This window comes from Suncus etruscus, chromosome 1 (assembly GCF_024139225.1).
Source record: "Suncus etruscus isolate mSunEtr1 chromosome 1, mSunEtr1.pri.cur, whole genome shotgun sequence".
Classification (NCBI taxonomy): Eukaryota; Metazoa; Chordata; class Mammalia; order Eulipotyphla; family Soricidae; genus Suncus; species Suncus etruscus.
In genome coordinates, this window is record NC_064848.1 from 59,691,857 (window position 1) to 59,718,425 (window position 26,569).

General features: G+C 45.9%; 1 protein-coding gene across 2 annotated transcripts in view; it reads left to right on the plus strand.

Annotated features, from left to right (window-relative positions):
* Positions 1-15,911, plus strand: part of NFX1 (nuclear transcription factor, X-box binding 1) — a 78,352-nt gene extending 62,441 nt beyond the window's left edge. For both annotated transcript variants that reach the window (XM_049772970.1, XM_049772978.1), the window contains 9 exons: positions 2,581-2,811; positions 3,556-3,629; positions 4,651-4,752; positions 5,535-5,576; positions 9,896-9,994; positions 10,475-10,541; positions 12,316-12,461; positions 13,906-14,010; positions 15,629-15,911. In XM_049772970.1, coding sequence (XP_049628927.1) covers positions 2,581-2,811; positions 3,556-3,629; positions 4,651-4,752; positions 5,535-5,576; positions 9,896-9,994; positions 10,475-10,541; positions 12,316-12,461; positions 13,906-14,010; positions 15,629-15,701 — 939 coding nt within the window. In that variant the 3' untranslated portion in view covers positions 15,702-15,911. The remainder of the gene's footprint in view (positions 1-2,580; positions 2,812-3,555; positions 3,630-4,650; positions 4,753-5,534; positions 5,577-9,895; positions 9,995-10,474; positions 10,542-12,315; positions 12,462-13,905; positions 14,011-15,628) is intronic.
* The last annotated feature ends 10,658 nt before the right edge of the window (positions 15,912-26,569 follow it).

Below are 26,569 nucleotides of genomic sequence, written 5' to 3' on the forward strand. Positions count from 1 at the left end.
TCCTCTTTCTTCCTACCACATCTATGGAAGTTCATGTCTAAAGTGAGTGCTTCCTGCTCAAGCAACCTTCAATCTCTCTGAAAGACATAGTCTCAACATTCTGACATCTACATGATCAAGCATGTGTGCTGCACATTTTCTCCTAGATTGAATGAAGTGTACATTGTTTGTAAACTGTGCCATCTCATTCATTACATGTTGCCCAGCATTTCTTGAAACTCTTGAATTTCTTGAAACATTCATGACATGGATTGGAGAGATAGCACAGCGGTAGGGTGTTTGTCTTGCATGCAGCCAACTCAGGACAGATGATGGTTTGATTCCTGGCGTCCCATATGGTCCTCCGAGCCTGCCAGGAGCAATTTCTAAGGACAGAGCCAGGAGTAACCCGTGAGTGCTGCTGGATGTGGTCCCAAAAAACAAAACACAAACAAAAAAGAAGCATCCATGACAGCATGCTTTCAGTATGCTTATCCTGATGGACACGTTTTTCTCCTCTTACTTCATATCAATAGTTCCCAAGTCATGATCCTTAGTGTTTAGTCTTCCTTTGTAGATCTCACTTCTCTGAGAAGTTGTCCTAAGATGATATTCCCTGGGTCAACTTCAAGTGACTAATTCATGGGTCATTCACCCTTGTTACAGCAGATAGTTCTTGCCTATCAGCTGTGTGCTGGTTAACAGAGTAGGTGGGTATGACAAATGTGGAAGCAAATGAGGCAGGAGAAGCCACTGTCAGGCCTCATTCTTGGGTGAGGGGCTCACATATGAATGGTGATTCTACATACTAGAATGCAGGGGTGGGGTTGCCCCTACCCTGGGAAGATACTTCTGGAGGAAGCAATGCCAAACGGTAATGAGAAGGTAGCAAGTAAATGTGGGGAAGAGACAAGAGAGACACCGCTTGTGTCAGAATTACACCCTGAAAGTAGAATAGATAAGGATTGAGTGATTGGGAATGGCATGATAGGCTACTGATTTCCACAGCAATCGAAAGCATTTTTACCCTTGACCTTGTGTGATTTTGTTTTGGGGGGTAGGATTCTCAAGTGGAGCTTAAGCATGGGGCCCCACTTTGATTCTCAGCCATTCTGGCCATTGGTTCAATGAAAAGGCTCAAGAATGTGATATTCATGGGGCTAGAGCTTTATTATAACAAGGTAGGTTGTCTGCCTTGCCCACTGGTGGCTCGTGTTCAGTACCTGGCATTCCCCCGAGCCTGCTAGGAGTGATTCCTGAATGCAGAGCTATATTTGTGTTTCTCCCTCCTCCTCCCCCCAAAAAGGGGATTCGATGCTGCTCAGACCTAGGCCACAACAGTATTGGGTTTCTTCAGGGCCACACCAGCAATGCCCTGGGGTCCTGTGTAGTGCTGGGACCTGGATGGGTATGTGCTGGGTATGCACTCTAAGCATTGTACTGTACTATCTCCCGTACCACACCAAGCATTGCTCAGGGAATCACATAATGCCTGGACTGAACACAACCCTCCTTTTAGGAAAGCATGTGTTCAGCCTAAAAACAGCAAAACTAGTTCTCATTTTCTTAGCCCTTGTCATTGACACTGGAACTTCTTTAGTAGAAGTCATATGACATTGAAATCAAAGTACACTCCACACTGGATGGACTGCAAGAATTTGAGTGAAGCTGTCAAAGATTGGTCTCCAGTTGCCTGGAGAGAAGAAACCTGTAAGGAGATAATTTCCCAAGATAAAAAGCAAATTGGAGATTCTAGGACCTGTGTTTGCTCTTAGTTTACAAAATGACCGAATTGCCTGAAGCTATGGAGATGTAGATGGTTTTTGTTGTTGTTCTTTTTTTTTTGTTTATTTGGTTTTGGTTTTGGGGTCACATCCAGCAGCATTCAGGGGTTAGTCCTGGCTCTGCACTCAGAAATCAGTCCTGGCAAGCTCAGGGGACCATATGGGCTGCAGGGATTCGAACCACCATGAGGCAGCTATGTGCAAGGCAAATGCCCTACCACTGTGCTATCTCTCCAGTCATGTGGGTTTTTAGATTAGTGAAGAATTGGGCTTAATTACATGAAATTGCCTTGCCTGCATTTCTGGACCACAACCCACAGCCAGGCACCCCTGCCTCTGAGGGTCTATTGACCAACTTGGTGCTCTCACTTTTTCACTGGTAGAAAGGAGGAAAAGATTATCATTTCCTAATTGTTCATAGCATTTTCAAATATTCTCTAGTTACCAGGCTTCTTACTGAGTTAGAAGGTTGTTGTTTTTTGTTTTGTTTTGTTTTGGTCACACCCTGCAGCACTTGGGTTACTCCTGGCTCTGTGTTCAGAAACCACCCCTGGCAGGCTCGGGGGATCATAGGGGTTCTGGGAATTGAACCACCATTTGTCTTGGGTTGGCTGCATGCAAGGCAGATGCCCTACCACTGTGCTATCTCTCCAGCCCCCAGAGTTAGAAAGTTAATGTTGGAAAGTAGGCTCAGCTGCTTCCACCAATCCTTTTGGACCAGACCAAAATTAGTTTTAGAAATATTTTAAGTAGAAAGTTAAAATTCACTGCAGATCATTCCCAGAGATGATAGTCTGGCCTCTTCTGTGTCTTCTAGTTACGAAGCAACATTCCCTGTCATCTAGCGGATATCTCCTGCGGGTTGCCCTGCAGCGCCGCCTTACCATGTGGAATGCACAAGTGCCAGAGACTCTGTCACAAAGGAGAGTGTCTCGTGGACGAAACCTGCAAGCAGCCCTGCACCAACCCCAGAAGTGACTGTGGCCACCCATGCATGGCGCCCTGCCACCCTGGCTCTCCCTGCCCCACCACTGCTTGTAAAGCCAAGGTGTGTATATCGTGACCCCTGTGCAGCTTCGGCTGTGTTTTTGGGTGAGCCTAAGCTGCCTACAATGATGCCTGGGTACCCTTTCTCATCAGGCATTTCTTAAAAGTGCTACAGGAAGTTAGTACAAGGAGTAGAGCAAATTGGGTAGATTCTTGCCCTATTTGAGATGGTCCCCACTGTACCTAACTACAGTCTGTTCTTAGGTAAAATTCCAAGAAGTTATTGCACACTTAAAGAGGGTCCTGTGTGAAAAGGAGGCTTGTCCTGATATAAGGATTAAGCAAGGCCACCAGAGGAGCTGAGAGCAAAAGAATGAGGTGGACTGTGGAATTAGGCCTTTGTTAGTCCTGGATCAAGTGTCTACTCCAGTTCTATGATTAAAAGCCATGTTCTAGGGCCCGGAGAGATAGCACAGCGGCGTTTGCCTTGCAAGTAGCCAATCCAGGACCAAAGGTGGTTGGTTCGAATCCCGGTGTCCCATATGGTCCCCCGTGCCTGCCAGGAGCTACTTCTGAGCAGACAGCCAGGAGTAACCCCTGAGCACCGCCAGGTGTGGCCCAAAAACCAAAAAAAAAAAAAAAAAAAAGCCATGTTCTAGACCTGCCATTCGAGCAGGCTTAAAAACAAGAATTTCCAGGAAGATGTGCTATGGACTGTGCTGACTTACTTGTTCTCTGCCATGGCTTGATGTAAAAGAGACTTTGGGAGTATTCCCATGGTTCCTGCCATTCATTCTTATTTCAGGTAGAATTGCAGTGTGAATGTGGACGAAGGACAGAGATGGTAATTTGCTCTGAAGCATCCAGTACTTATCAAAGGTTAGTGGGCTACCTCATTGTTAACTATTGGTTGGTCTAGGTCAAAGGGTAAACATGTGCTTTTTATTAGATCTTTGTAGCTTTTCTAAGGTTGAAAACGTTTTGTGTGTGTGTGTGTGTGTGTGTGTGTGTGTGTGTGTGTGTGCTTTCTTAAGTGTAGTTTCTTCTGATTAAAAGAAAAAGTACCACTTCATGTACTTTTCTTTCTCTAACAGTAATTGGTAAAATAAAATAAACTTTTCCTTTCTGCTCCTCCTATTCTCACACCGTTTTGGTCTTACAGTCAGGTCAGGGAAGATGTTTTGACATTGGCCTCAGTTTCTAGAACATCCTTCCAGCTGTGATGATGCTGAGTCAGGGCCTAGTTCCTAGTGATTTTCCCCTGGGGTGATCACTCTGGCTATTCTGTGGGGTGTATGTGACTCGTAGAATCTCAGGACTCAGCTATCATATAGGAATCTGAGGTCAGGGGTCGAGAATGGGCAAAATGGGCAGTTGTATCTTATTAGGTACAGACATATGCTGGGGACTCGGAATTTGAGGGTTCAGCAGAATGGCTGAATTTTCAGACCTCTGTGGTCCTGGGTGCTACAGCTGGAATACTTGGGAGAGTACTGAGGAGTGGATGACTTATCATTCCCTTTGGAGCGACATAAATTATCATTGAGAAGATACAATATGGGGGCCGGAGAGATAGCATGGAGGTAAGGCATTTGCCTTTCATGCAGAAGGATAGTGGTTTGAATCCCGGCATCCCATATGGTTCCCTGTGCCTGCCAGGGGCGATTTCTGAGCATAGAGCCAGGAGTAACCCCTGAGCACAGCTGGGTGTGACCCAAAAACTAAAAACTAAAAACTAAATAAAAGAGAAGATACAATATGAACACATTGGTATAGCATGGTCAATGAGCTAAGGCCTCAAAAATTGTCAGGTGGTGAGTTTATCTTAAAAGAGAGCTTCTTTGTGAAGATTTTTGGGGAAATGCAATACATTTTCTTTCATTTCTTTTTTATACTTCAGAATAGCTGCTATTTCCATGGCCTCCAAAATAACAGACATGCAACTTGGAGATTCAGTGGAAATCAGCAAGTTAATCACCAAAAAGGAAATTCATCAAGCCAAGTAAATTTTTTTGGGGGGAAGGGGCCCATATCCCGAAGTGCTCAAGGCTTACTCCTAGCTCTATGGCCTTGCTCACTGTACTATCTCTCTGATCCAAAGCCAAGTAACTTGGGGAAAGGTGGTTTGGGGGGATGGCCCACATCTTGTGATGCATTGGGGTTATTCCTAGTTCTGCACTCAGGAATTGCTTTTGATAGTGTTAAGGGGACCATCAGAGATGCCAGGCAAATTTTCTATATCTTGTCCTATCAGGCCCAACAAGTTCATTTTTAATATATAGCTGTGCCTTTTTCCTGTTAGACTTAATTTCTAGAGGGCAGAAAACATAAATTGATTTCAGTTCCCCCTTACTGAAGTCTTATCCCCATCGTTGATGTTCAGAAGACCCTATCTACTCTAATAAAAAAAAAAAAATCTAGTCACAAGAGAACTCTGAAGACCAGGACTCGCCGTAGACAGTAGCCAGGAGAAAGAAACCACATGTGCTCAAACCAGTAGCCCTCTGGAGAACAGAAAACCAGAGTGGCGCTGTGTACATAGAGGAGGAGCTTGTGGCAAACAGTCTAGGAGGTGGGCAGCCAGGGCATGCCTAGAGTTGCTTTTCTCAGGGCCGTGACCTCCCTATCTATGAAAGGGACCTCTTCCAGCCACTCCTGGGCCAGGGACTACTCTGTTTCTAGAGCAGACTGACAAAGACAGATCTTTTGGCTGGATAAGCTCTCACTGCAGGAACTGTGTCCTTGACTTCTTTTTCTTTTTTCTTTCTTTTTTTGCTTCTCAAGGTTGGACTGTGATGAAGAGTGTTTAGCCTTGGAAAGGAGAAAGTAAGTCATTTCAGCTGCTTTTACCCACTTGTTCCTCAGCTTGTGAAATTAATGGGTAGGAGTAAACCTTCAAGTATTCACCCGGCATCTGCTAAGTCTTTGGCTGTGATAAGAGAGCTTTTGAAATTGGCTTATAAATATCTAAAGATAAATCACTTAGGGGATTTCAACATATTTCTGAAACGTGAAGAGGGTTTGGTTTCTTTCAGGCATGGTACAACAATCCCATGCTGGAGCATATTTCCTCAGTGACTCACAGACTTCCTAATGCCAGTGGAGATAAAGGGGTTGACAAATGTTGAAGACCTTTAGATTGAAATAAGAGACTGGATGGAGCAGATTAGAAGTGTGTACATTAGTGAGTCATCACAGAGTGAATGTGTGGTGTAACTAGGATCCAGGTCAAGGAACAGAAAATGATCAGGGCCCCCTCTTGCACTTCAGAAAGAGACAACCTCTGCCGCCCTGCTCACTTACATTTTAGATTAATTTTGTCTATGTTTTAACCATTACATGAATGATGAAATCATGTAGCTTATATTATTTTTGCCTGATATCTTTTATTGCTTGTTGACGTTCATTCCCATGGGCTGATGCAGCAGAAATACTGTTCTTTTTTACTTCTACATGATATTCTATTACTTTACATATTATAGTTTATTTATATAACTTACAGTTAAAGGGGGCCAGAAAAGCAGTATAGCAGGTTAGGGGGCCTAAAGCTCACCCCCCAAAATTCAAATTTGCTGCTAATAGATATATGGTTGTAGACAGATATGATATATATTATATATATATTATATATATTTCTGCTAATATATTTATATATTGTTATCTGTCTTGGTTTGTTATGAATATTCTAGTATTTATTTGCTTTGCTCTCTCTCTCTCTTTCTGTATACACACACTCTCTCATTTTTGTTGGGTGTAAATTTGGGAGAATTGCTGATAGTTAGGTCTACCAGTGTTCAGAGTGGCTGTACAGATCATACTTCCACCAATAGGGACCACGATCTCCCAGTTATGCTGCAGATTTGTCCACATTTTTTGTTTCTGTTTTTGTTTTTGGGTCATACCTGGCAGCCCTCAGGGGTTACTCCTGGCTCTATGCTCAGAAATTGCTCCTGGCAGGCCAGGGGGACCATATGGGATGCCAGGATTTGAACCACTGGCCTTCTGCATACAAGGCAAATGCTTTACCTCCACACTATCTCTCCGGCCCCTGTCCACATTTTTTATTGTAATCCATTCTTTTTTTTTTTTCTTTTTTTTTTTTGGTTTTTGGGCCACACCCGTTTGACGCTCAGGGGTTACTCCTGGCTATGTGCTCAGAAATCGCCCCTGGCTTGGGGGGACCATATGGGACGCCGGGGGATCGAACCGAGGTCCTTCCTTGGCTAGCGCTTGCAAGGCAGACACCTTACCTCCAGCGCCACCTACCCGGCCCCTGTAATCCATTCTTGGGAATACAAAGTGACATATTAGTGAAATTCTAAATCTTCCTCATAACTAGGGAGATCAGGCATCTTTTCTGTATGTTTGTTGGCCAGTTCTGTGTCATTTGTGAGATGTCTATTCAAATCTTACTTATTTCTTCAGTTGTGTTGTCTTTCCATATTGATTAATATATGATATTTATTTATTTATTTATTTATTTATTTTTGGTTGTAGAGTCACACCTAGCAGTGCTCAGGGGTTTTTCGTGGCTCTGTGCTCAGAAATTACTTCTGGCTTGGGGACCATATGGGATGTTGGGGATCAGACCCAGGACACTGTGTGCAAGGTAGACGCCATACCCTCTGTGCTACCACTCTGGCCTCCATAACTTTTTTTTGGTTTTGTTTGGGGGGCCCACACCTATTGCTCTAGCCCCCCGTCCATATATTTTTGGGGGGCAACACCTGGTGACACTCAGGGGTTACTCCTGGCTATGCGCTCAGAAATCTTTCCTGGCTTGGACCACCATATGGGACGCAGGGGGGTGGATCGAACCTCGGTTCGTCCTAAGTTAGTGAATGCAAGGAAATGCCCTACTGCTTGCACCACCCCTCTGGCCCCTCTTTCATATATTTTAATTGGATCTTTGTTGCTTCTATTTTTTCACATCCTAGGCCTTCACATTTCACTTTTTTTTTTTTTTTTTTTTCTGGCGGGGGGTGGTTATACTCGGCAGTGCTCAGGGTTTACTCCTGGCTCTGTGCTAAGAAATTGCTCCTGGCAGGATCAGGGGACCATATGGGATGCCAGGATTTGAACCACCGTCCTTCTGCATGTAAGGCAAATGTCCTACCTCCATGCTATCTTTCCAGCCCCACATTTCTTCTTCTTCTTTTTTTTTTTTTTTTTTTTTGGTTTTGGTTTTTGGGTCATACCTAGTGGTATTCAGAAGTCGCTCCTGGCAGGCTCGGGGAATCATATGGGATGCCAGAATTCAAACCGGGGTCAGTCCTGTGTTTGCCACATGCAAGGCAAACACCCTACCGCTGCACTATCACTCTGCTCTCCCCCCTCCCCACTTTTCACATTCTTAATAGTATCTTTTGGATAAACAAAGTTTTTTATTTGTTTGTTGAGACCAAACTGAAGGTGCTCAGGACTTATTCCTAGCTCTGTCCTCAATGTTCATTTCTAAGAGTATTCTGGGTGACCATATGTAGTGCCTGGAATTGACCCAGGTTTGGTCACATGTAAGGCAGATGTCCTACCTACTGTACCATCTCTTTGGCACTATTTTTTTTATTTTAATGTTATCTTGTTTTTCCTTGATGAATAGAACTTTTTTGATCTGCTGAGGAAATATCTATTTACCCAGGAGATGTCTTTGTCAATATTACTTGCCATTGACTAGAAGTGGCATAACTTTACCTTTCGCATTTATATCTGCAGTTGACCTGGATTGATTTTTTTTCCCTTATGAGTCTTTTATTTAAGCAATGTTAAAATGTGCTTTACCTGGTATTTTGCAGTGCCACATTGATCTGTAGCCAGTATTCATCTATGTGCAGGCATCTCTGAACTCCTGTTCCATAGCACTAGTATCATTGTCCAAACCATTTCAAACAAGCTTGTATATAGTAACATGGCTCTTCACATGTGGTTATTCAAAATTGTTTAGACTGTTTTTTTATTTTGTAGTTGGCATTTTTGTTTAATTTCTTTTTTAACTGGGTCATACCCGGTGGTGCTCAGAGGTTACTCCTGGCTCTGCTCTCAGAAATTGCTCCTGGCAGGCTTGGGGGATCATATGGGAATCAGGAATCGAACTGGGTTCCATTCTGGGTTGCCCATATCCAAAGCAAATGCCCTACCACTGTGCTATTGCTCCAGTCTCTAATTTAAATTTTAGAAGTGGCAAATTGATATCCACCCAGAAAAACCTGCTGGGATTTTGATTGAGTTAGTATTTAGTTTGATAAGTTTGGGGAGATGACATCATATATATATTGAGTCTTTGTAATCCATGATTAGGCACATTCTTCCAAAGAAAATCACCTGCATGAACAGGGCTTTGTTCTATCACTTCCAAATTGCCTTTTACAAGTCCAAGTGCATATTATATGGCTTATTTACTCTTGTAAAGACAATCCTAAGTCCTGTCCTATATTTTTATTCTTTCTTAAAAACCTGTTTATCAAAGTGATTTAGTGAAATTTTAGAGAAATTTGGGCCTAGGAACCCAGAGCTATATAGCACAGTGGCAGGGCATTTGCCTTGCATACAGCCAACCGGAACAGATTCAATTTCGGCATCTCATATGGTCTCTCGAGCCTGCCAGGAGCAATTATTGAGTGCAAAGCCAGGAGTAACCTCTGAGCACCACCAAGTGTGCCCCCCCCCCCAAAAAAAAAATATCGAGGGGCCAGAGAAACAGTACAGTGGTAGGGTATTTATTTGCCTTGCAAGCAACCTATCCAGAGCGGATGGTAGTTCGAATCCCAGCATTCCATATGGTCCCCCGTGCCTGCCAGGAGTGATTTCTGAGCATAAAGCCAGGAGTAACCCCTAAGCGCTGCCCGGTGTGACCCAAAAACCAAAAAGAAAAAGGGAGCCAGAGTGATAGCACAGCAGTACTGTGGTAGGGCATTTGCCTTGCATGTGGCCAACCTGGAACGGACCCAGATTTGATTTCCAGCATTTCATATGGTCCCTGGAGCCTGCCAGGGTGCAACTTCTGAGCAATAGAGCCAGTAGTAACCGCTGAGTGCCACCGGGTATGACCCAAAAACCAAAAAAAAAAAAAAAAAAAAGAACAGCTGCCCTATACCATAAAGTTAGTTTCCCCTCCTTTCCTTTCACTGATATGTTTCTCTGACCTACAGGCAGTTAGCAGAGGCATTTCATATCAGTGAAGATTCTGATCCTTTCAATGTCCGTTCTTCTGGGTCAAAATTCAGCGATAGTCTGAAAGAAGATGCCAGGTATGTAACTTGGGAGTTTTCACAAGTGTTTCCTACACGGAGCTTATGAAAGTATGGTCTTTTAGGTGTAGTGACTCATATATGTTTCTCTTGCCAGTAGAAAGGGATATATTCATGATGAGGTTATAAGTATTTATTTGCCTCTCAGACCTGTAACCTTGAAAACTGGGCATTGTCTGTGAGTGTGCAGTCCCTGTGGGAGGAATTGGGGTCCTCAGAGGCTGGAGTAGCCTGAATTGAAGGATCTTAATCTGTGTCTCCCCAGGTTCAGCCATGCACTAACATCTAATTTTCTCATGCCATCTGATAGCTACTTCTTCCATCTTCTTTTATATTCGTTCTTTATTCAGTCATAGTCAGCCTTCTGTTATCTTACAGTTCCTGACCTCTACAGGTTTCTGCCCCCTTTACAGGGAGAGGGTGAGTGGAAGGAAGGTGATATAGATGGTGGCAATTTCTCAGGTTGTTTTTTTTCTTTAGGAAGGACTTAAAGTTTGTCGGTGAAGTTGAGAAGGAAATGGAAGCCCTCGTGGAAGCCGTGAACAAGGTTAAAGTCAAAATATCTAACTGGACATGTCTCTAAAACCTGCTTGACAAAAAGTCAAATTCCACCAGAAACACTGTTGATATAGAATAGTAATTGGATCCACTCAGTTTCCTCCTGTTCTTTTCCCAAAGCCTGGCCCTTATTACATCCTTGTTCAAAACAGATACCTATGGTCAGAATAAATGTAACATTGCTGCCCAGGAATGGGTGGAGGATTTCTGGATCAGTGTGCATTATGAAGGGTTGAAAATAGCAGGCCCAAAGAGAGAACACAGCAATAGGCATTTGCCTTGCAAGCGGCTAACCCAAAACGAACTTTAGTTTGAATTCCACATCCCATATGCCTCCCCACCACCACCTACCAGGAGCGATTTCTGAGCACTAATTAGGAGTAACCTCAGCGCCGATGGTTGTGACCAAAAAAAAAAAAAAAAAAAAAAGAGCTGAGAATAGTAGGGCTACTTAGGAAAATAGTGCCATCTAAAGGACTGTTGCAAACCCCCCTAGGCAGGAAACCTATTAGAGAAAATTCCTTGGCACTGAAGCCATAGTATAACCAGTCAGGTATTTTGCCTTCACACAGCTGACCCAGGTTCTGACTCTGGCATCCTATTTGGTATCCCAAGCATTGCCAGGAGTGATCCCTGAGTACAGAGCCAGGATTAAGCCCAGCACTTCGCTGGGTGTGACCCCCCAAAAAAAGAGCTAATCCCTTATCCGTGAGGCAGCTGGGAATATCACAGAGCAGCAGTCAGTCCCTTGGCAGTGCCTTCTTCCCTCAGAGGGCTGCAAATGAGGATGCATTATCAGTGCTAGCTCTCTCTCAGGGGACACTTTTCTGCCACTCTCTAGCGCACTCCCTTTTGTCCTTATTGATCAGCGGGATACCAATAGAAGATAAAATGAAATCAGTATTCTGTTCAAGAAACCCATGTTGGGGCTGGAGTAATAGCGCAGCCGTAGGCCGTTTGCCTTGCATGCAGCTGACCCAGGACGGACTGCGGTTCGAACCCCCAATGTCCCATATAGTCCCGCAATCCAGTGCATAGCCAGGAGTAACTTACCCTGAGTGTCACCAGGTGTGGCCCCCAAAAAATTTAAAAAGTCCATGTTGATGTCTTTTTCTGCTTATATATATGTACACATGTTTTGGCATGGAACATATTTTTATGAAAAATTATCATTTATGGCACTAGAGAAATAGTAACAGTGAGTAAGGCTCTTGCTTTGCATGTAGCCACCCAAGTTTGAACCTTTACCCCAACACACTCCCAGGAGTGATCCAAGTTAATTTCATAGGGTAGGGATTAGGCATTTGCTTTGCATGCATTCTATTCCTGTTTCATCCCTAGCACTTGTCCCCCAAGCACTACCAGGTGTGAATCCTGAGCACAGTTGACTTGCCCCCCACCCCCCAAAAAAAATCATGGATTTCTAATTTTATAAATCTGCAATTTATTTAGTCATTTCATGACACTATTCACTCACTTCCCCGCTTGACCTGCTGAAGGAATCATTTCACTGTCCGTTTCAGTTTTCATTTACTTGCTCTTTGTCCCTGATCCTCTCCAGATGCTTCTTTGGTGCTCAGAGAGTAACTGAAGGAAGTAATTCTACTTTCATCTTCCCCTGTGCTCTTTGTACAGTCCCTGAAGTGCTACAGGTCTCCGAGCTCAGTCACTGCTCATCTTTCCTATGTTGGGGCTGACCTCTGTAAGTGTCTTATGTTTTCAACATTCTTTTTTATCAGCATTTGTCATTTTCCTCTGTGCAGGGAAAGGCTACTAAGAAGAGCCACTCCTTCCCTCCCATGAACAGAGACCACCGCCGAATCATCCATGACCTTGCCCAGGTCTATGGCCTGGAGAGCGTGAGCTACGACAGTGAGCCTAAGCGCAACGTTGTGGTCACTGCGGTCAGGTGAGTGGAGCAGAACCAACACCAAAGGAGGTGCTACACAGGTAAATGAGGCCTAGGGTGCAGAGCTTGTCAGGATACGCTTCCTCTGATGGACAAAGAAATGGGAAATGTGCTTTGGGAGACAGTCAAAAAGGAAGCAAAGCTGAAAGCATATGTCTCGGTCCGCAAAGCTGACACACTAGAAGGTCTCTAAGCCTCATGCTGGTCAGTCAGACCTCACAGTGTCTCTTCAGGCACAGGGGACCAATCCTGAAGATCTGGGTTGAGGATCTGTCCTTAACTTCTATGCCTTTTCCTCTGCCCTCCTGGCAGGATAGAAACTTGGGCTGAAACCTGACTTGAGACATACCATAAGGGCTAGAGCAGCAGCACATCTGGTAGAGTACTGTTTACCTTATCTGGGTAACTTACCTGTTCAGCTTACCTGGGTTTGATCCCTGTTTTGCCATATGGTATCCTGAGCCCTGCCAGTACTAATTCTTCAGTGCAGAAACAGGCATAACTCCTGAGCATTGCCAGGTGTAGCCCCAAAACCAAAATAAATAAAAACATTTTTGAAAAGATATCCATAAGCAGGTCTTAGATGGGGTAGTACAGTGGGTAGAGCATTTGCCTTGCATGCAGAGACCAGGGTTCAATCCCAGGCATTTCATTTGGTCCCCCGAGCATTCCTACAAATAAGCACCAAGCCTTGGCAGGTGTGACCACAAAATAAGGCATTCTTGGGCCTGGAGAGATAGCACAGCAGTGTTTGCCTTGCAAGCAGCCGATCCAGGACCAAAGGTGGTTGGTTCGAATCCCGGTGTCCCATATGGTCCCCCGTGCCTGCCAGGAGCTATTTCTTTTTTTTCTTTTTTTTTTTTGGTTTGGTTTTTGGGCCACACCCGGTGACGCTCAGGGGTTACTCCTGGCTATGCGCTCAGAAGTCGCTCCTGGCTTGGGGGACCATATGGGACACCGGGGGACCAAACAGCGGTCCATCCAAGGCTAGCGCAGGCAAGGCAGGCACCTTACCTCTAGCGCCATCGCCAGGAGCTATTTCTGAGCAGACAGCCAAGAGTAACCCTTGAGAACCACCGGGTGTGGCCCCCCCAAAAAATAATAAGGCATTCTATAAACAGTATTTGCCCTCAGAGAAAACTGAAGCAATAGAGTGGTGCTGGAGTGAAAGGGAAAACCAAGGTCCACTGTCAGTCATTACCTGAAGGAGTAGTAGTAAGAGCTTCCCAACACAGAACACTCGGGAGCAAGAGAAAATGAGGCAAGTAGCTCCATAGCATAGATGGACCAGAGGAGGGAGGGTCTTATAAAGGGGACAGTGACTGAAAAAAGACAGAACTTGTCCCAGTATCAGAACGTCCTAACTAAACTAAATCTAAAACTACCTGCTTGTTTCCACTAACAGTTCTCACTGTTTGACACTGTGTCTTTTGACTTTTATCAGAGGGAAGTCCCTTTGTCCTCCTAACACACTGACCAGTGTTCTGGAAAGGGAAATGCAGTCACGGCCTCCACCACCAATTCCTCATCACCGACATCAGACTGACAAGTAAGAATTCTTCATTGCTTTCAGAGGCCCTGTCTGTCCTGAGGAGCTGACAGGGGCAGCCACTTGGTTTGGCCCTTGGCTGCCTCCTCGGGCCTGACCTCACAGTGCTGTGCTCAGGAGAGGTTTGGCTAAGATGTGTGACATGTTTATTCATGCAAACTCATCCTAAGTGTGGCATTTGAGGTACCCATGTTGCCTCCAGCAGTTGCTGGACATAATTTACATGCAGAGGATGGCACCTTGGGAAAGAGGATTCAAACTGTTCCTGCTGGATGACTTAAAAGCATCACAGATTCACAGCTGTTGCTCTGGAGTTGAGGGTGGGTGAGGGAGTTGGTCATTTTCAGTGTTTTCCTGTTTTCTGTTTTGTGTACTTCATGATTTGAGACTTTTTTTTTTTTACCAAAAAAACACATACTTGGGCCAGGCGGTGGCGCTGGAGGTAAGGTGCCTGCCTTGCCTGCGCTAGCCTAGGACGGACCGCAGTTCGATCCCCCGGCGTCCCATATGGTCCCCCAAGAAGCCAGGAGCAACTTCTGAGCGCATAGCCAGGAGTAACCCCTGAGCGTCACAGGGTGTGGCCCAAAAACAAAAACAAAAAAGAAAAAAAAAAACACATACTTGGTGACATAAGAGGAAAAGGGTCCATGGTGGCGAGCAGCAGTTCTGCCTGATCCTGGACAGGAGCAAGGGAAAGAGACGCTGTTCCTTCCCTTTCTCTTCCTCGTGGGGGCTCCCCATTTCAGTCCTGATTGCCACTTGAAAGCCCCTGCATCAAATCTCTGTGTGGATGGGTGCAACAGTTTATAAGATCTTCATGAGATTTAGCACAATCAGTATCCCCTGGAATTGGATGAACACTCAAGCACTGCCTCAGCCAGAAGCAGTTGGGGCTGTGTTGCTCCCCAGAACCAGCCTCACCACCCACCGTCTGGGAACCACACAACTGGAATCATGCAGCTTTGCCAGTGGGAGCAATATTCCTACACATGGTTCACAGCATGTCTTTTACACTGTAGGACACTGTGGACATCATGCTCTCCTTTCTTTAGTTGGTACAAAATCCATTATGCGGGCTGGAGCCATAGGACAGCAGGTGACCAACCTGGGTTCAGTCCCCAGCATTTCATATGGCCCCCCAAGTCTGCCAAGAATGATTCCTGAGCACAAAGCCAAGGTGTATGGCAAAAAAAATTAAATACATAAAATTTATTGTGGAAATGTTTAGAACAAATAGTGACTAAATAAATCTCTTGCGTAGCCGGAGAGATAGCATGGAGGTGTAAGGTGTTTGCCTCACATGCAGAAGGTCGGTGGTTCAAATGTCGGCATCCCATATAGTCCCCCCGAGCCTGCTAGGAATGATATCTGAGCATGGAACCAGAAGTAACCCCTGAGTGCTGCTGGGTGTGACCCAAAATCCAAAAAATAAATAAATAAATAAATAAATTTCTGTCTCTGTCACCAGATTTTTAACTCACTAACTCATTTGAATCCCATTATCTTATCAGAGCTTCCCAAATGGTCTGTTAGCTGATGATTCTTAATTCTACGAAGTACAAAATCTGATTCCTCCCAACAAGAACAAAGCTCACTATTCTTTTATTTGCTTTTCTAGGAATTCTGGGAACAGTAATTTACAGAAAATATCCAAGGAACCAGTTATTGACTACTTTGATGTCCAAGACTGAAATCAAGATGCACTAGATAAAGGAGTGAATTGTTGTGGCAGAGGCTTCTTTTCCAGCAGTTAAAAAAAAATCATGCTTGTTCTAAACTGCCTGGTGGACTTCCAGCCTCGCATACTGTCTTGTACTGGTACATCCAAAGCATGAGTGTTTCCAAACCCCCTGTGTTCTCTATCCTGTCTGTATAAAGCATTTCAGTGGCCAAATCTTGAACTGGACAGTCTCTGGTTATTCAGCATTGAATTTGAAGAGGCTCCTTACCCTATCACTGTGATTGCTGGAAGGTCTTAGGCAACACTGACCTTACTAGAATTTTGACCTGAAAGTGGCTTTAGTGCACGTAGACCCTCAATTGTCCTGTTGTTCCTCCTAAAAATGCCTACAATGTGGGCTGTACCTCACTGTTGTAATGCAAACATCACATTCTTTGGAAAGACAGCTAGTGACTCCATCTGCAAAAGCAAACATTGAGTTGGAGCCACACAAGTTGTATTAAGCCTGTTATATTCAAGACTTTGACCAGAAACACTCATATGTCTGTCTGGTGGAACCTATTTTGGTGTTTTCTCAGTACTGTCAGTCCTAGATTTGGGAGAGGGTCAGGCTGCTCTAAAGAATCCCCCGGACCATTTCCTGGACAGCACTCACCATATGTGGCCTGTCAGCATTCAATTCAGCGTCTACTGAGGATAATTCAGACGACGCCTCCTGCAGGACCACACAGGGGCCTCCACTGCCATCTTCTCAGCGCCAACTACTTTGGTTGAGAAAGAATTTGTATTGCCTTTTTCAGGCCTGAAAAACTGAGCTCTGGGCTCTTTTTCTTTTCAAGAGTTTGCGGGATAGTCCAGGGTTTGTCCCAGCAGCATATCAAAGGCTCCTTGAAAGCAAGTGTGCTGACAGTTGCCTTGGTTTGACCCTCTTCCCATTGATACCCCTCCAGCATGGAGAACAAAATCTCAATCACTTTCGGAGCTCCAGAGCCATGTTCAAGGCCCAGAAAGAGCAGGAAGATTGTGTGTGATCAACCTTGAGGCCTCACATAGAGGCAGATGTTCTGCTGCTGAGCTACATCCTGATCTCCCAGAGTACTGACAGATTTGAGAAGTGATTGTGTAAAACTGACCCCTGGAAAGAAGCGAAGAATCCTACAACTCCATTGTCCCCAAAAGGGAGGGCTCCCCTGTGCCCAGCTGGAGGCCCATGACTGATGCAGTATCTTTCAGGCAATGGGTTCAGTGGGAGCACTGGGCATGGAGAATGTCTCTTGGTTAGCAGGAGGCACATGCCTGACTGGGGGTTCTTGCTCAGCCCTGTCACAGCAGACCAAGGGCCATATGGTTGACTAGAGGAGTCAGTGCCTCACAGGGTGCCTGGGAGGAATCAGTGAGAGCCTGCTTGGGGTGGGGTGTGCCTGCTCTATTGTAAGAACCCAAAATTTTCTGAAACAGTCCTTAAGAACTAGTGTAGCTTTGCATATGTGAGGATCTTGGTTTGATTCTTAGTACTACAAAAACAAAATAGAGGAATCTCCCCCAAGCACCTTTGTCCAGATTACCCAGGAAAAAAAAGTACAGTGCCAAGAAAGGCCTTGTGTGCCTGTTCAAGGCCCAGCTTGGCACTAGAACTGTGGGGGTTGGAGTGGCTAGGCCAGTAACGGGACACCTCAGAATTAATATTCTTTTTTGTTTGTTTGTTTGTTTGTTTGTTTTTGGGTACACCCAGCGGTGCTCAGAGGTTCCTCCTGGCTGTCTGCTCAGAAATAGCTCCTGGGAGGCACAGGGGACCATATGGGACACCGGGATTTGAACCAGCCACCTTTGGTCCTGGATCGGCTGCTTGCAAGGCAAACACCGCTGTGCTATCTCTCCGGGCCCTAAGAATTAATATTCTGGGGCCGGGTAGGTGGCGCTGTAGGTAAGGTGTCTGCCTTGCAAGCGCTAGCCAAGGAAGGACCACGGTTCGATCCCCCGGCGTCCCATATGGTCCCCCCAAGCCAGGGGCGATTTCTGAGCACATAGCCAGGAGTAACCCCTGAGCGTCAAACGGGTGTGGCCCAAAAAAAAACCAAAAAAAAAAAAAAAAAGAATTAATATTCTTTTTTTTTTTTTTTTTTTTTGGGGGGGGGGTTTGGGCCACACCCGGTAACGCTCAGGGGTTACTCCTGGCTATGTGCTCAGAAGTTGCTCCTGGCTTGGGGGACCATATGGGACACCGGGGGATCGAACCTCGGTCCGTCCAAGGCCAGCGCAGGCAAGGCAGGCACCTTACCTTTAGCGCCACCGCCCGGCCCAGAGTGCCTGTTTCTTTTTTTTTTTTTTTTTGGTTTTTAGGCCACACCCAGTGACGCTCAGGGGTTACTCCTGGCTATGTGCTCAGAAGTTGCTCCTGGCTTGGGGGACCATATGGGACACCGGGGGATCGAACCGCGGTCCGTCCAAGGCTAGCGCAGGCAAGGCAGGCACCTTACCTTTAGCGCCACCGCCCGGCCCCAGAATTAATATTCTTAATGATATTGGCCAGCCTGACAGATAGGTCTTAAATCTGTTAATTATGAACTAAAAAGCAGGACCAGCGAGAGAGCATGGAGGTAGGTCATTTGCCTCGCATGCAGAAGGGCGGTGTGGCTCGAATCCCAGCATCCCAGTCCCCAAGCCTGCCAGGAGCAATTTCTGAGGGTAGAGCCAGGAGTAACTCCTGAGTGCTGCAGAGTGTGATCCAAAAAAAAAAAAAAAAAAAAAAAACTAAAAAGCCACAGGCAGATTGTCAAGGATTGGCTGGCTCTGGTTAAGAGGGAGCCAGGAGGGAACATTTGGGTCTGAGTGTTGGCCCCTGCACAGGGGCAGGGGTAAAGGGGTTTCCCAGTGCAAGTGTGAACTTTTGTAAGCCTTCAAGTTGATTTTGCAGTGCCCCAGAATATGAGAGCCACAAACAACACAAACCTGAGTGAAACTGAGTGTCAAATTGTTTCAGAGACATGGAAATAATCACATGTTGTTTCACATGTCACAAAATAGTTTCTACTCTAAATAAGATTGAAAAGACCCTTCTCAGCTCTTGGCTGGTATGGAGAACATCAGCAGGCTGTCTGGCTCCCCTTTTCCCCCTCAGGCAATCAAAAGCAGGGTTGGGGGTTCATGGGTTGGAAAGGCACACCAGGCACTGCCTGAGTGATCCAGATGAGAGGAGATATTCACAAAGTCTGGGAGGTGTAGGGGCCCAGAAGTAATCAGGGAGCTAGACCCCCCCTGATGTCACCAAGGGTACCCCAAATCCCCTCAAGGGGAAGCTTCTCAGGCTTGGTGGGTTCCCCCATGGAGCAGCAGAATTTGGGTAAGACTCCATATGAACATGCACTCCAGGGCTGTTACTTCACCACTATGTGGACAGAGTCCAGGCATCCCCTCCCCCACCTCACATTGTCACACCCTAGAAATAATGTGCTCCCTTCCCTCCTCTCCAGTCCTGCACTGGCTCAAGGAGCCAGAGCTTCCTAGAGGTCACTTATCTCTGGAATGGTCTCTGGTATCTGGCAGGACTGATTTAGAGTTGGGCCTGGGGCGTGGGTGTTCTGAGGGGTTGGGCCTCCTGCTTGAGCAATAGGTCCTGTCCAGTTCAAGGCCTGCAGAAGGCAAGGGGTAAGCCAGAGGGAAAGTCGCTGGGCAGGGGCAGTCTCAACTCAGCCTGAAATTTAGGTTTGAGGGGGCCCTTCCTGTGGCAGCCTTTATGGCCAAAGTTCTGGACACTTTCCTAAGGAGGACCTGCCCATGCACTGCATCTTCTGAAATGGAGAGACCAGACCGCTTCCCAGGTTTGCCTGCCTGAGTGTCAGACACCCCTCCCAAATACACCCTTCCCCATAGTGAAAGTGCTCCTGTACATGGATGTCCCTGTGAGAAAGGACACAGGTCCAGACCATCCATGACTGCTCAACCTGGATCCAGTCATGGCCCAGCATGGGGTGAGTCCTCAATTAGATCCACATGTTGGTTTTCCAAACTCAGACCCCCTATACCCTTACCACAACCCCTACAGGTGTTGGGAGACTAAGTCCTCTGGAAAGGGGTGTCATCTCCCCTTTTGGTATCCACACCCAGTCTACTTAAGTCCTTTCCAATAGCTGTAAGCAAGAGCCCCTCTCAACCTCAGGCTTCTAGAGACTGTTGATAAGACAACTTCTGGGGATGAAGCTGATAGTACAGAAGGTAGGGTGTTTGTCTTGCATGCAGCTGACTGGTACATAATCCATGCCTACCAAGAGTGATCATCACTCAGCATAAAGATAGGAATCCCTACCCTCCCCAAAAGCAGGGCAGAACCGTTTCCATTAGGTACAGAACCACCAACTTCAGTTACCATCACATTGAACAATTTGCTTCCTAGATCAGGACATCAAGGCTTGATTCCTACCATTTCTGCCTTGAGCCCTTGGGAGAGTGGTGAGGTGACAGTCTGAGAAATGGGGAGACTCCCAGGATCATGTGCAATGCAGCACAGTACTGTGCCAGAAGTGCCAAAATGGGACTCTGTTCATACCCAATTACCCCAAGCTGGATGCATGCAGGGACATTAAAAGTCCTCATGTTCGGGGCCGGGAAGGTGGCGCTAGAGGTAAGGTGTCTGCCTTACAAGCGCTAGCGTAGGACGGACCTCGGTTCAATCCCCCGGTGTCCCATATGGTCTCCCCAAGCCAGGGGCGATTTCTGAGCTCATAGCCAGGAGTAACCCCTGAGCGTCAAACGGGTGTGGCCCAAAAACCAAAAAAAAAAAAAAAAAAAAAAAAAGTCCTCATGTTCCTAGACTTCCTCCAAGAATTTCTTCTGAACATTTTCCATCCCTCAGGCCCCTTGAGTACACAGGTGACTAGGAAACCATACACAAAAATGTGCACGCCTCCCACTCCCGGTTCATCAGTGGGGAAGCTCAGGGTACACAGGAGACTAGCAAGTTGTGGCCCCTCACAGACTCATCAGAGCAGTCTACACAGTTCATTTCACAGACCCCCACTTGTGAGGCCCAGCAAGTAACCTGGAGGAAAGTTTACCCTGGTTTCAAGTGCAGATAAGTAACCCCCACAAGGTAGGACTATCTCCTATAGTGGCCTCTAGAGGGCAGTGCACACTTCCACAAACTAGGAGCTGGACGATGGAGTGGGAGAGTGCTTACACTGCTTCAGTAAAGCTATTTAGAACTCTTTTTTATTGAGGGGGGCACACCCGGTGACTCTCAGGGGTTACTCCTGGCTTGGGGGACCATATGGGACGCCGAGGGATCGAACTGCTGTCCGTCCTGGGTCAGCCGCATGCAAAGCAAACAAACGCCCTACCACTACGCCATCGCTCCGCCCCTATGTAGAACATTTTAATAGGAACAAAGAAATATAATACAGCAGGTAGGGCACTTGCCTTGCACATCGCTGACATGGATTCAATTTCCCAGCACCACTTATGGTGCCCTGAGCCCTACCAGGAGTGATCCCTGAGCAGAGCCAGGAGTAGTAAATCCAGAGCACCACATAATGTGATATGCCCCCCAAGAGCAACATATAATAGACTTGTAATTAACTTCTATATTTGTCACCCCTTCTTTCAATTCTCCTTTCTTTTGTGTGTGTGTGTGTGTGTGTGTGTGCGCGTGCGTGCGTGTGTGTGTGTGTGTGTGTGTGTGTGTGTGTGTGTGTGTTTTGTTTTGGGCCACAGTCAACAGCACTCGGGTTACTCCTGGCTCTGTGCTCTGAAATCACTCCTGGCAGGCTCAGGGGACCATATGGAGTGCCAGGGACCATATGGAGTGCCGGGGATCAAACTCTGGTCGGTCCAGGGCCCCCCTCCTTCTGATAATGTGGGAATGGAAAGGTGTGACTCCAGGTAAACTAGTTCATCTAAAACTAATCTGCTTAGGGGCCAGAGCAATAGCACTGCAGTAAGGCGTTGCCTTGCACACGGTCAACACAGAACGGACCCAGTTTGAATTCTGGCATCCCATATGCCCCCCACCCCAGCCTGTCAGTAGTGACTTATGAGCACAGAGCCAGGAGTAACTCCTGAGCGCCACCAGGTGTGACCCAAAAAAAAAAAAAAAAAACCAAAAAACTAATCTGTTTGGCCATTTAATCTCAGACATCCATCCAAAAGGGAAACTTGGAGACATTAGTGGGGCAGAGTGAACACTGGTGAAGGGATTGGTGTTGGAACATTGTATGACTGCAACTCAATCATAAATAACTTTGAAAATTACAGTACCTCAATATTAAAAAAAAAAAACCACAACAATGGGGCCAGAGAGATAGCATGGAGGTAAGGCATTTGCCTCTCATGCAGAAGGTCGGTGGTTCAAATCCCGGCATCCCCTGAGCCTGCCAGGAGTGATTTCTGAGTGTAGAGCCAGGAGTAACCCCTGAGCACTGCCGGTGTGACCCCCCCCCCCAAAAAATAAACAGGTAAGGATATTTGGGGTAGGAGATAATAGTGAATTAAAGTAGTTACCACCTGAGAATAGCCAGCAGCCAGGCAGAGAGATTCTCATTCTCTTTCTCTCTCTCTCTCTCTCTCTCTCTCTCTCTCTCTCTCTCTCTCTCTCTCTCTCTCTGTCTTTCTCTCTCTATCTCTGTGTATGTGTTTTGTTTTGGTCACACCCAGCAGCGCTCAGGGGTTACTCCTAGCTCTACCCTCAGAAATCGCTCCTGGCAGGCATGGGGACCATATAGGATGTCAGGATTTGAACCACCATCCTTCTGCATGCAAGGCAAACACCCTACCTCCATGCTATCTCTCTGGCCCCTCATTTTTGTTTTGAAGTTACATTTGACAATACTCAGAGTTACTCCTGGCTCTACACTTAGGACTCACTCCTAGAAAGTGTTTCAGGGACCCCATGGGGTGCTGAGGATAGAACCCAGGTGGGTCTTGTGCAAGGCAAGAATCCTAGCCACTGTGCAATCACTCCAGCATCTGAATTTTGTCTGCAAATCTTTTATACAGTTCTCAAGAATTCACGAGGGTAGACATAAATCCACTTGCACACTAATTCTTTTCACAAAAAGGGAAAAACAAGCTATTAAGTAGACCTCAAGTGTCTGTTCCCTGGGAAGAGCAGCAGAGTTAGACAACACTTCAGATGAATGTGGACTCGGGGCCTGACCCTTGACCCCCTACATGAACGGAGCCTTGGGTCAGTCCTCACACTATTACTCCCAAGAATCATGTACTCCTTTCCTTCTTCTTCAGTTCCAAAGTCCTGGTTCTTGGAACCAGATCTTTTAAGAGATCAAAGTCTTATCTCTGCATTGCAAAGGCTCTGTGGTAGAAGTACGCCAAGAATCTTGAAGGAACTGTAAAGCCTTCAGGTAGGGCAAGGGATGAGAAAAGGCAGCATCTTGATGCCTTTGAATGAAGGCAGAAGCAGAGTTTAGTAGGTCTGGCTCATTCTTTGAGAGAATGAGGTCAACTGTGCCGAGAATTTGCTGCGGGCATGTGTCAGAGCAAGGGGAGCAGCTGGAGATTAATCTGAAGCTCCAGCTGTGATTCCACAGTCTGACTGGAGCCTGGGAGATGGTGAAATGGTGATAAGGAGCACTTGTGTTTTGAAAACATTTTGCAGATAGCACCTATATGATTTACTGACAGCTGCGAAGTGTGAGACAGAGGGAGCTGCCAAGGATGACTTCAAAGCTCTTGGCCCTGGCTTGGGCTGGAAAAACTGTACCATTTCCGGAGATAAGAGTGTGGGAGCAGCTGGCCTGAGGGCCCAGCATCTACCTGGTAGGCAGGAACAGGAGAGTCAAGGCAGGGTAGGATTGGTTTGAGATCTAATTTGGGTAACCAGTTTCCTGATCTTAGTATTGAAAAACTAATGAGATCCTGTGAAGTGAGGAGAGAGAAACCGCTGGTTCAGAGCATTGGTTTTCAACCTCATGGCTGAGCTTCAGCATTAAAAGCACAAGCCCCCAAACTATCTGTAACCCTGAAGCTCCTCATATCAGTATGTGAAACTCCCGCCATCCCCAACACCACCACCAAGGTTGATCCAAAGGTTAGCTGTGACCCTCCACTGGAGAAATTGGCCTGAGCCGTTGAGGACTCTAGACCAAGAAGCCAACGTGGGTGTCTGGAATTTAAGATACAATCCTGACTTGGGGCTCCTCTGTGTGCTAAGGTGCACTGACTCTGAGCTCTGTCTTCTCTCAACCCCACCATCATCCAGGCCCTCCCACAGGGTCCAGATTAACCCTCACCTACTAAAAATCCTAGTAAGCCAGTTCCTTGCCTGTGAGCAACCCCTCTGGGGAAACTGCCTGTCCTTCCAGCCCATCCTGAGGCCTCTCTCCCCCACGCCTAATTTATCCTGCAGATGCAGAAATGTCCCAGAAGTTTCCTAACCAACCTTCCAGATGGTCTTGTTTATTTGAAATCTTGGGGGCGGGGGTGTTTTTTATTTGTTTAAAAATGCTTTACTGGGCAGGAGAAATAGTACAATTGATAGGGCACTTGCCTTGCAAACAGTCAACAAGGTTAATCCCTGACATCCCATATGGTCCTCTAAGCACCATCATCTGCATTCCCAAATGCAGATCCAGGAGTAGCCCCTGAGTATGCCGGATGTGGCCCAAAAATAAATTAAAAAATAATGATTCTTTATGTTAACTACCAACCAGTATATAAATGCAAATTTACAAACTATATTTCAGTTTAAATACCTATATGCTTGAGTGTAAGCAGAGTTTGTGCCAAAAACCCGAACTCGGCTTATACTCGAGTCATAAGGTTATTTGATTTGGTTTGCATGCACATACTTTCCAGTTGTCTACTGGAGAGGGCGGTGCTTCAGCTCAGTCCACAAATTGAGGCTAAGCTGAAGAGGTAGGTGGCTGAACTATTTAACCCAAAATATTCTTCACTTTGTATGAGACCGACAGCACTGATGATGATGATGATATTTGTGAACTCAGTGATGATGACAATGCCTATGCTGATACCCTCACATCAGATACAGCTGAAGCTCTGTTTGGACATACAGATGAGGAGGAGGAGGAGGAATCCAGTTTTGAAGGATTTTAACCTTTGGGATTTAGCTTAATTACCTGTTAAGCTATGGTTTTCTGCACTTGAAAATGTTAAAGTTATTGTTGCTAGTTTATAGTTTCCTTTATCAATAAATATTGAAAAATATTTAATATGATTCCTCAATTATTGTAACTGTTTTGGGTATATATATTTTTATTTTTGAAATTTACCTGTGGCTGCTGCATTTTCCACCTTGGCTTATAGTCAAGTCAGTAAGTTATCCCAGTTTTTAGGGTAAAAGTAAGGGGGTCGGCTTTTACTGGGGGCAGCTTATACTCAAGTATATACAGTACCAGATGACAGAAGAGTTAGTACAGGGGTTACAGACTTGCTTGTGGCTCACCCCAGTTTGATCCCTGATACCATGCATTGTCAGGGTCTCTCCTACACACAGAAACAGAAATAGCCCCTGAATACCATAAAGTGTGAGCACAAAATAAAAAGAAGTTGAAGAAACAAAGGGGGTTTGAGAGACTATTCAATAGGGCTGTAACACATTCTTAACAGTTGGAGACCCAGATTTAATCCCCAGCACCACATGGTCCCTAGAACACCACCAGGAACATCTAACAACCATTGGGTGAGCTCCCCCCAAAAAAGTCAGGGAAATGACTCAGTAAATTGGGCCACATGCTTCACTTGCAACAGTCCTGGTTCAATCCCTGAGATAGGATTGGGTTAAATTACTTGATAGGACAGGGTTAAATTACTTGCTTTGCATGCAGCCAATGTTGATTTAATCTCTGAGCATAGTCAGGTGTGCCCCTCCAATTTCAGAGCTGAGGGTGTGTCTCAGTAGTAGAACACTTTTCTTGCATATGTAAGGTACTGGGTTTGAGCGCTAGTAAACACACACACACAACACACACACACACACACACACACACACACACATTTTTTATCCTTGCTAGCACAGGCTTCTTCAGAAACTACTGGGGTTGGGGGAAGGCGGAGATATAGCACACCTGGACGGGCAGCAGGTATGGCCAAACAAACAAACAAACAAAGGCAAAAACAGAAACTACAGAGTTGGAGAGATAAGCACAATGGTAGGGAGTTTGCCTTGCATGCAGCCGATAAAGGACAAACAGTAGTTTGAATCCTAGCATCCTATATAGTTTCCCAAGCCTGCCAGGAGCGATTTCTGAGCACAGAGCCAGGAGTAACCCCTGAATGCAGCCGTGTGTGACCGAAAAACAAACAAACAAAAACAAAAAAACAGAAATTACCAAGGGGTAGGGGCTGGAGTGATAGAACAGCAGTAGGGCATTTGCCTTGCATCAGGATGACCTGGGACAGACCCGGGTAAAATCGTCAGCATCCCATATGGTCCCCCAAGCCTGCCAGGAGCAATTTCTGAGCAGGATGGGCCTGTCAGGGTCTCTCACATGAGAGGCAGCATGTGCCCTGCTCCTATGCCATCCCAAGCCCTGGCCAGGGAAAGATTTCATCACCTGCCTTTTCTGACTCTGCCTCTGGCTGAATGAAGCCTTGGGAGAAGGGCTCAGGTACAGTGGATTATACAGCTTGTCAATATTTTGCTTGCTAGCTTTTAATTTTTATTAGTTTTTGTTTGGGGGCCACATCTGATGATACTCAGGGTTTTAGTGTTGCTCAGGGATTGCCCTTGGAAGTTTCTTTTCTTTTTTAAACTAAAGATACCTGAAGATATCAATTTATTTTATTTTATTTTGGTTTTTGCATCACACCTGGTTTTTGGAACCAGATCTCCATGCTATCTCTCTGGCCCCTCATTTTTGTTTTGAAGTTACATTTGACAATACTCTGGGGTTACTCCTGCCTCTGTGC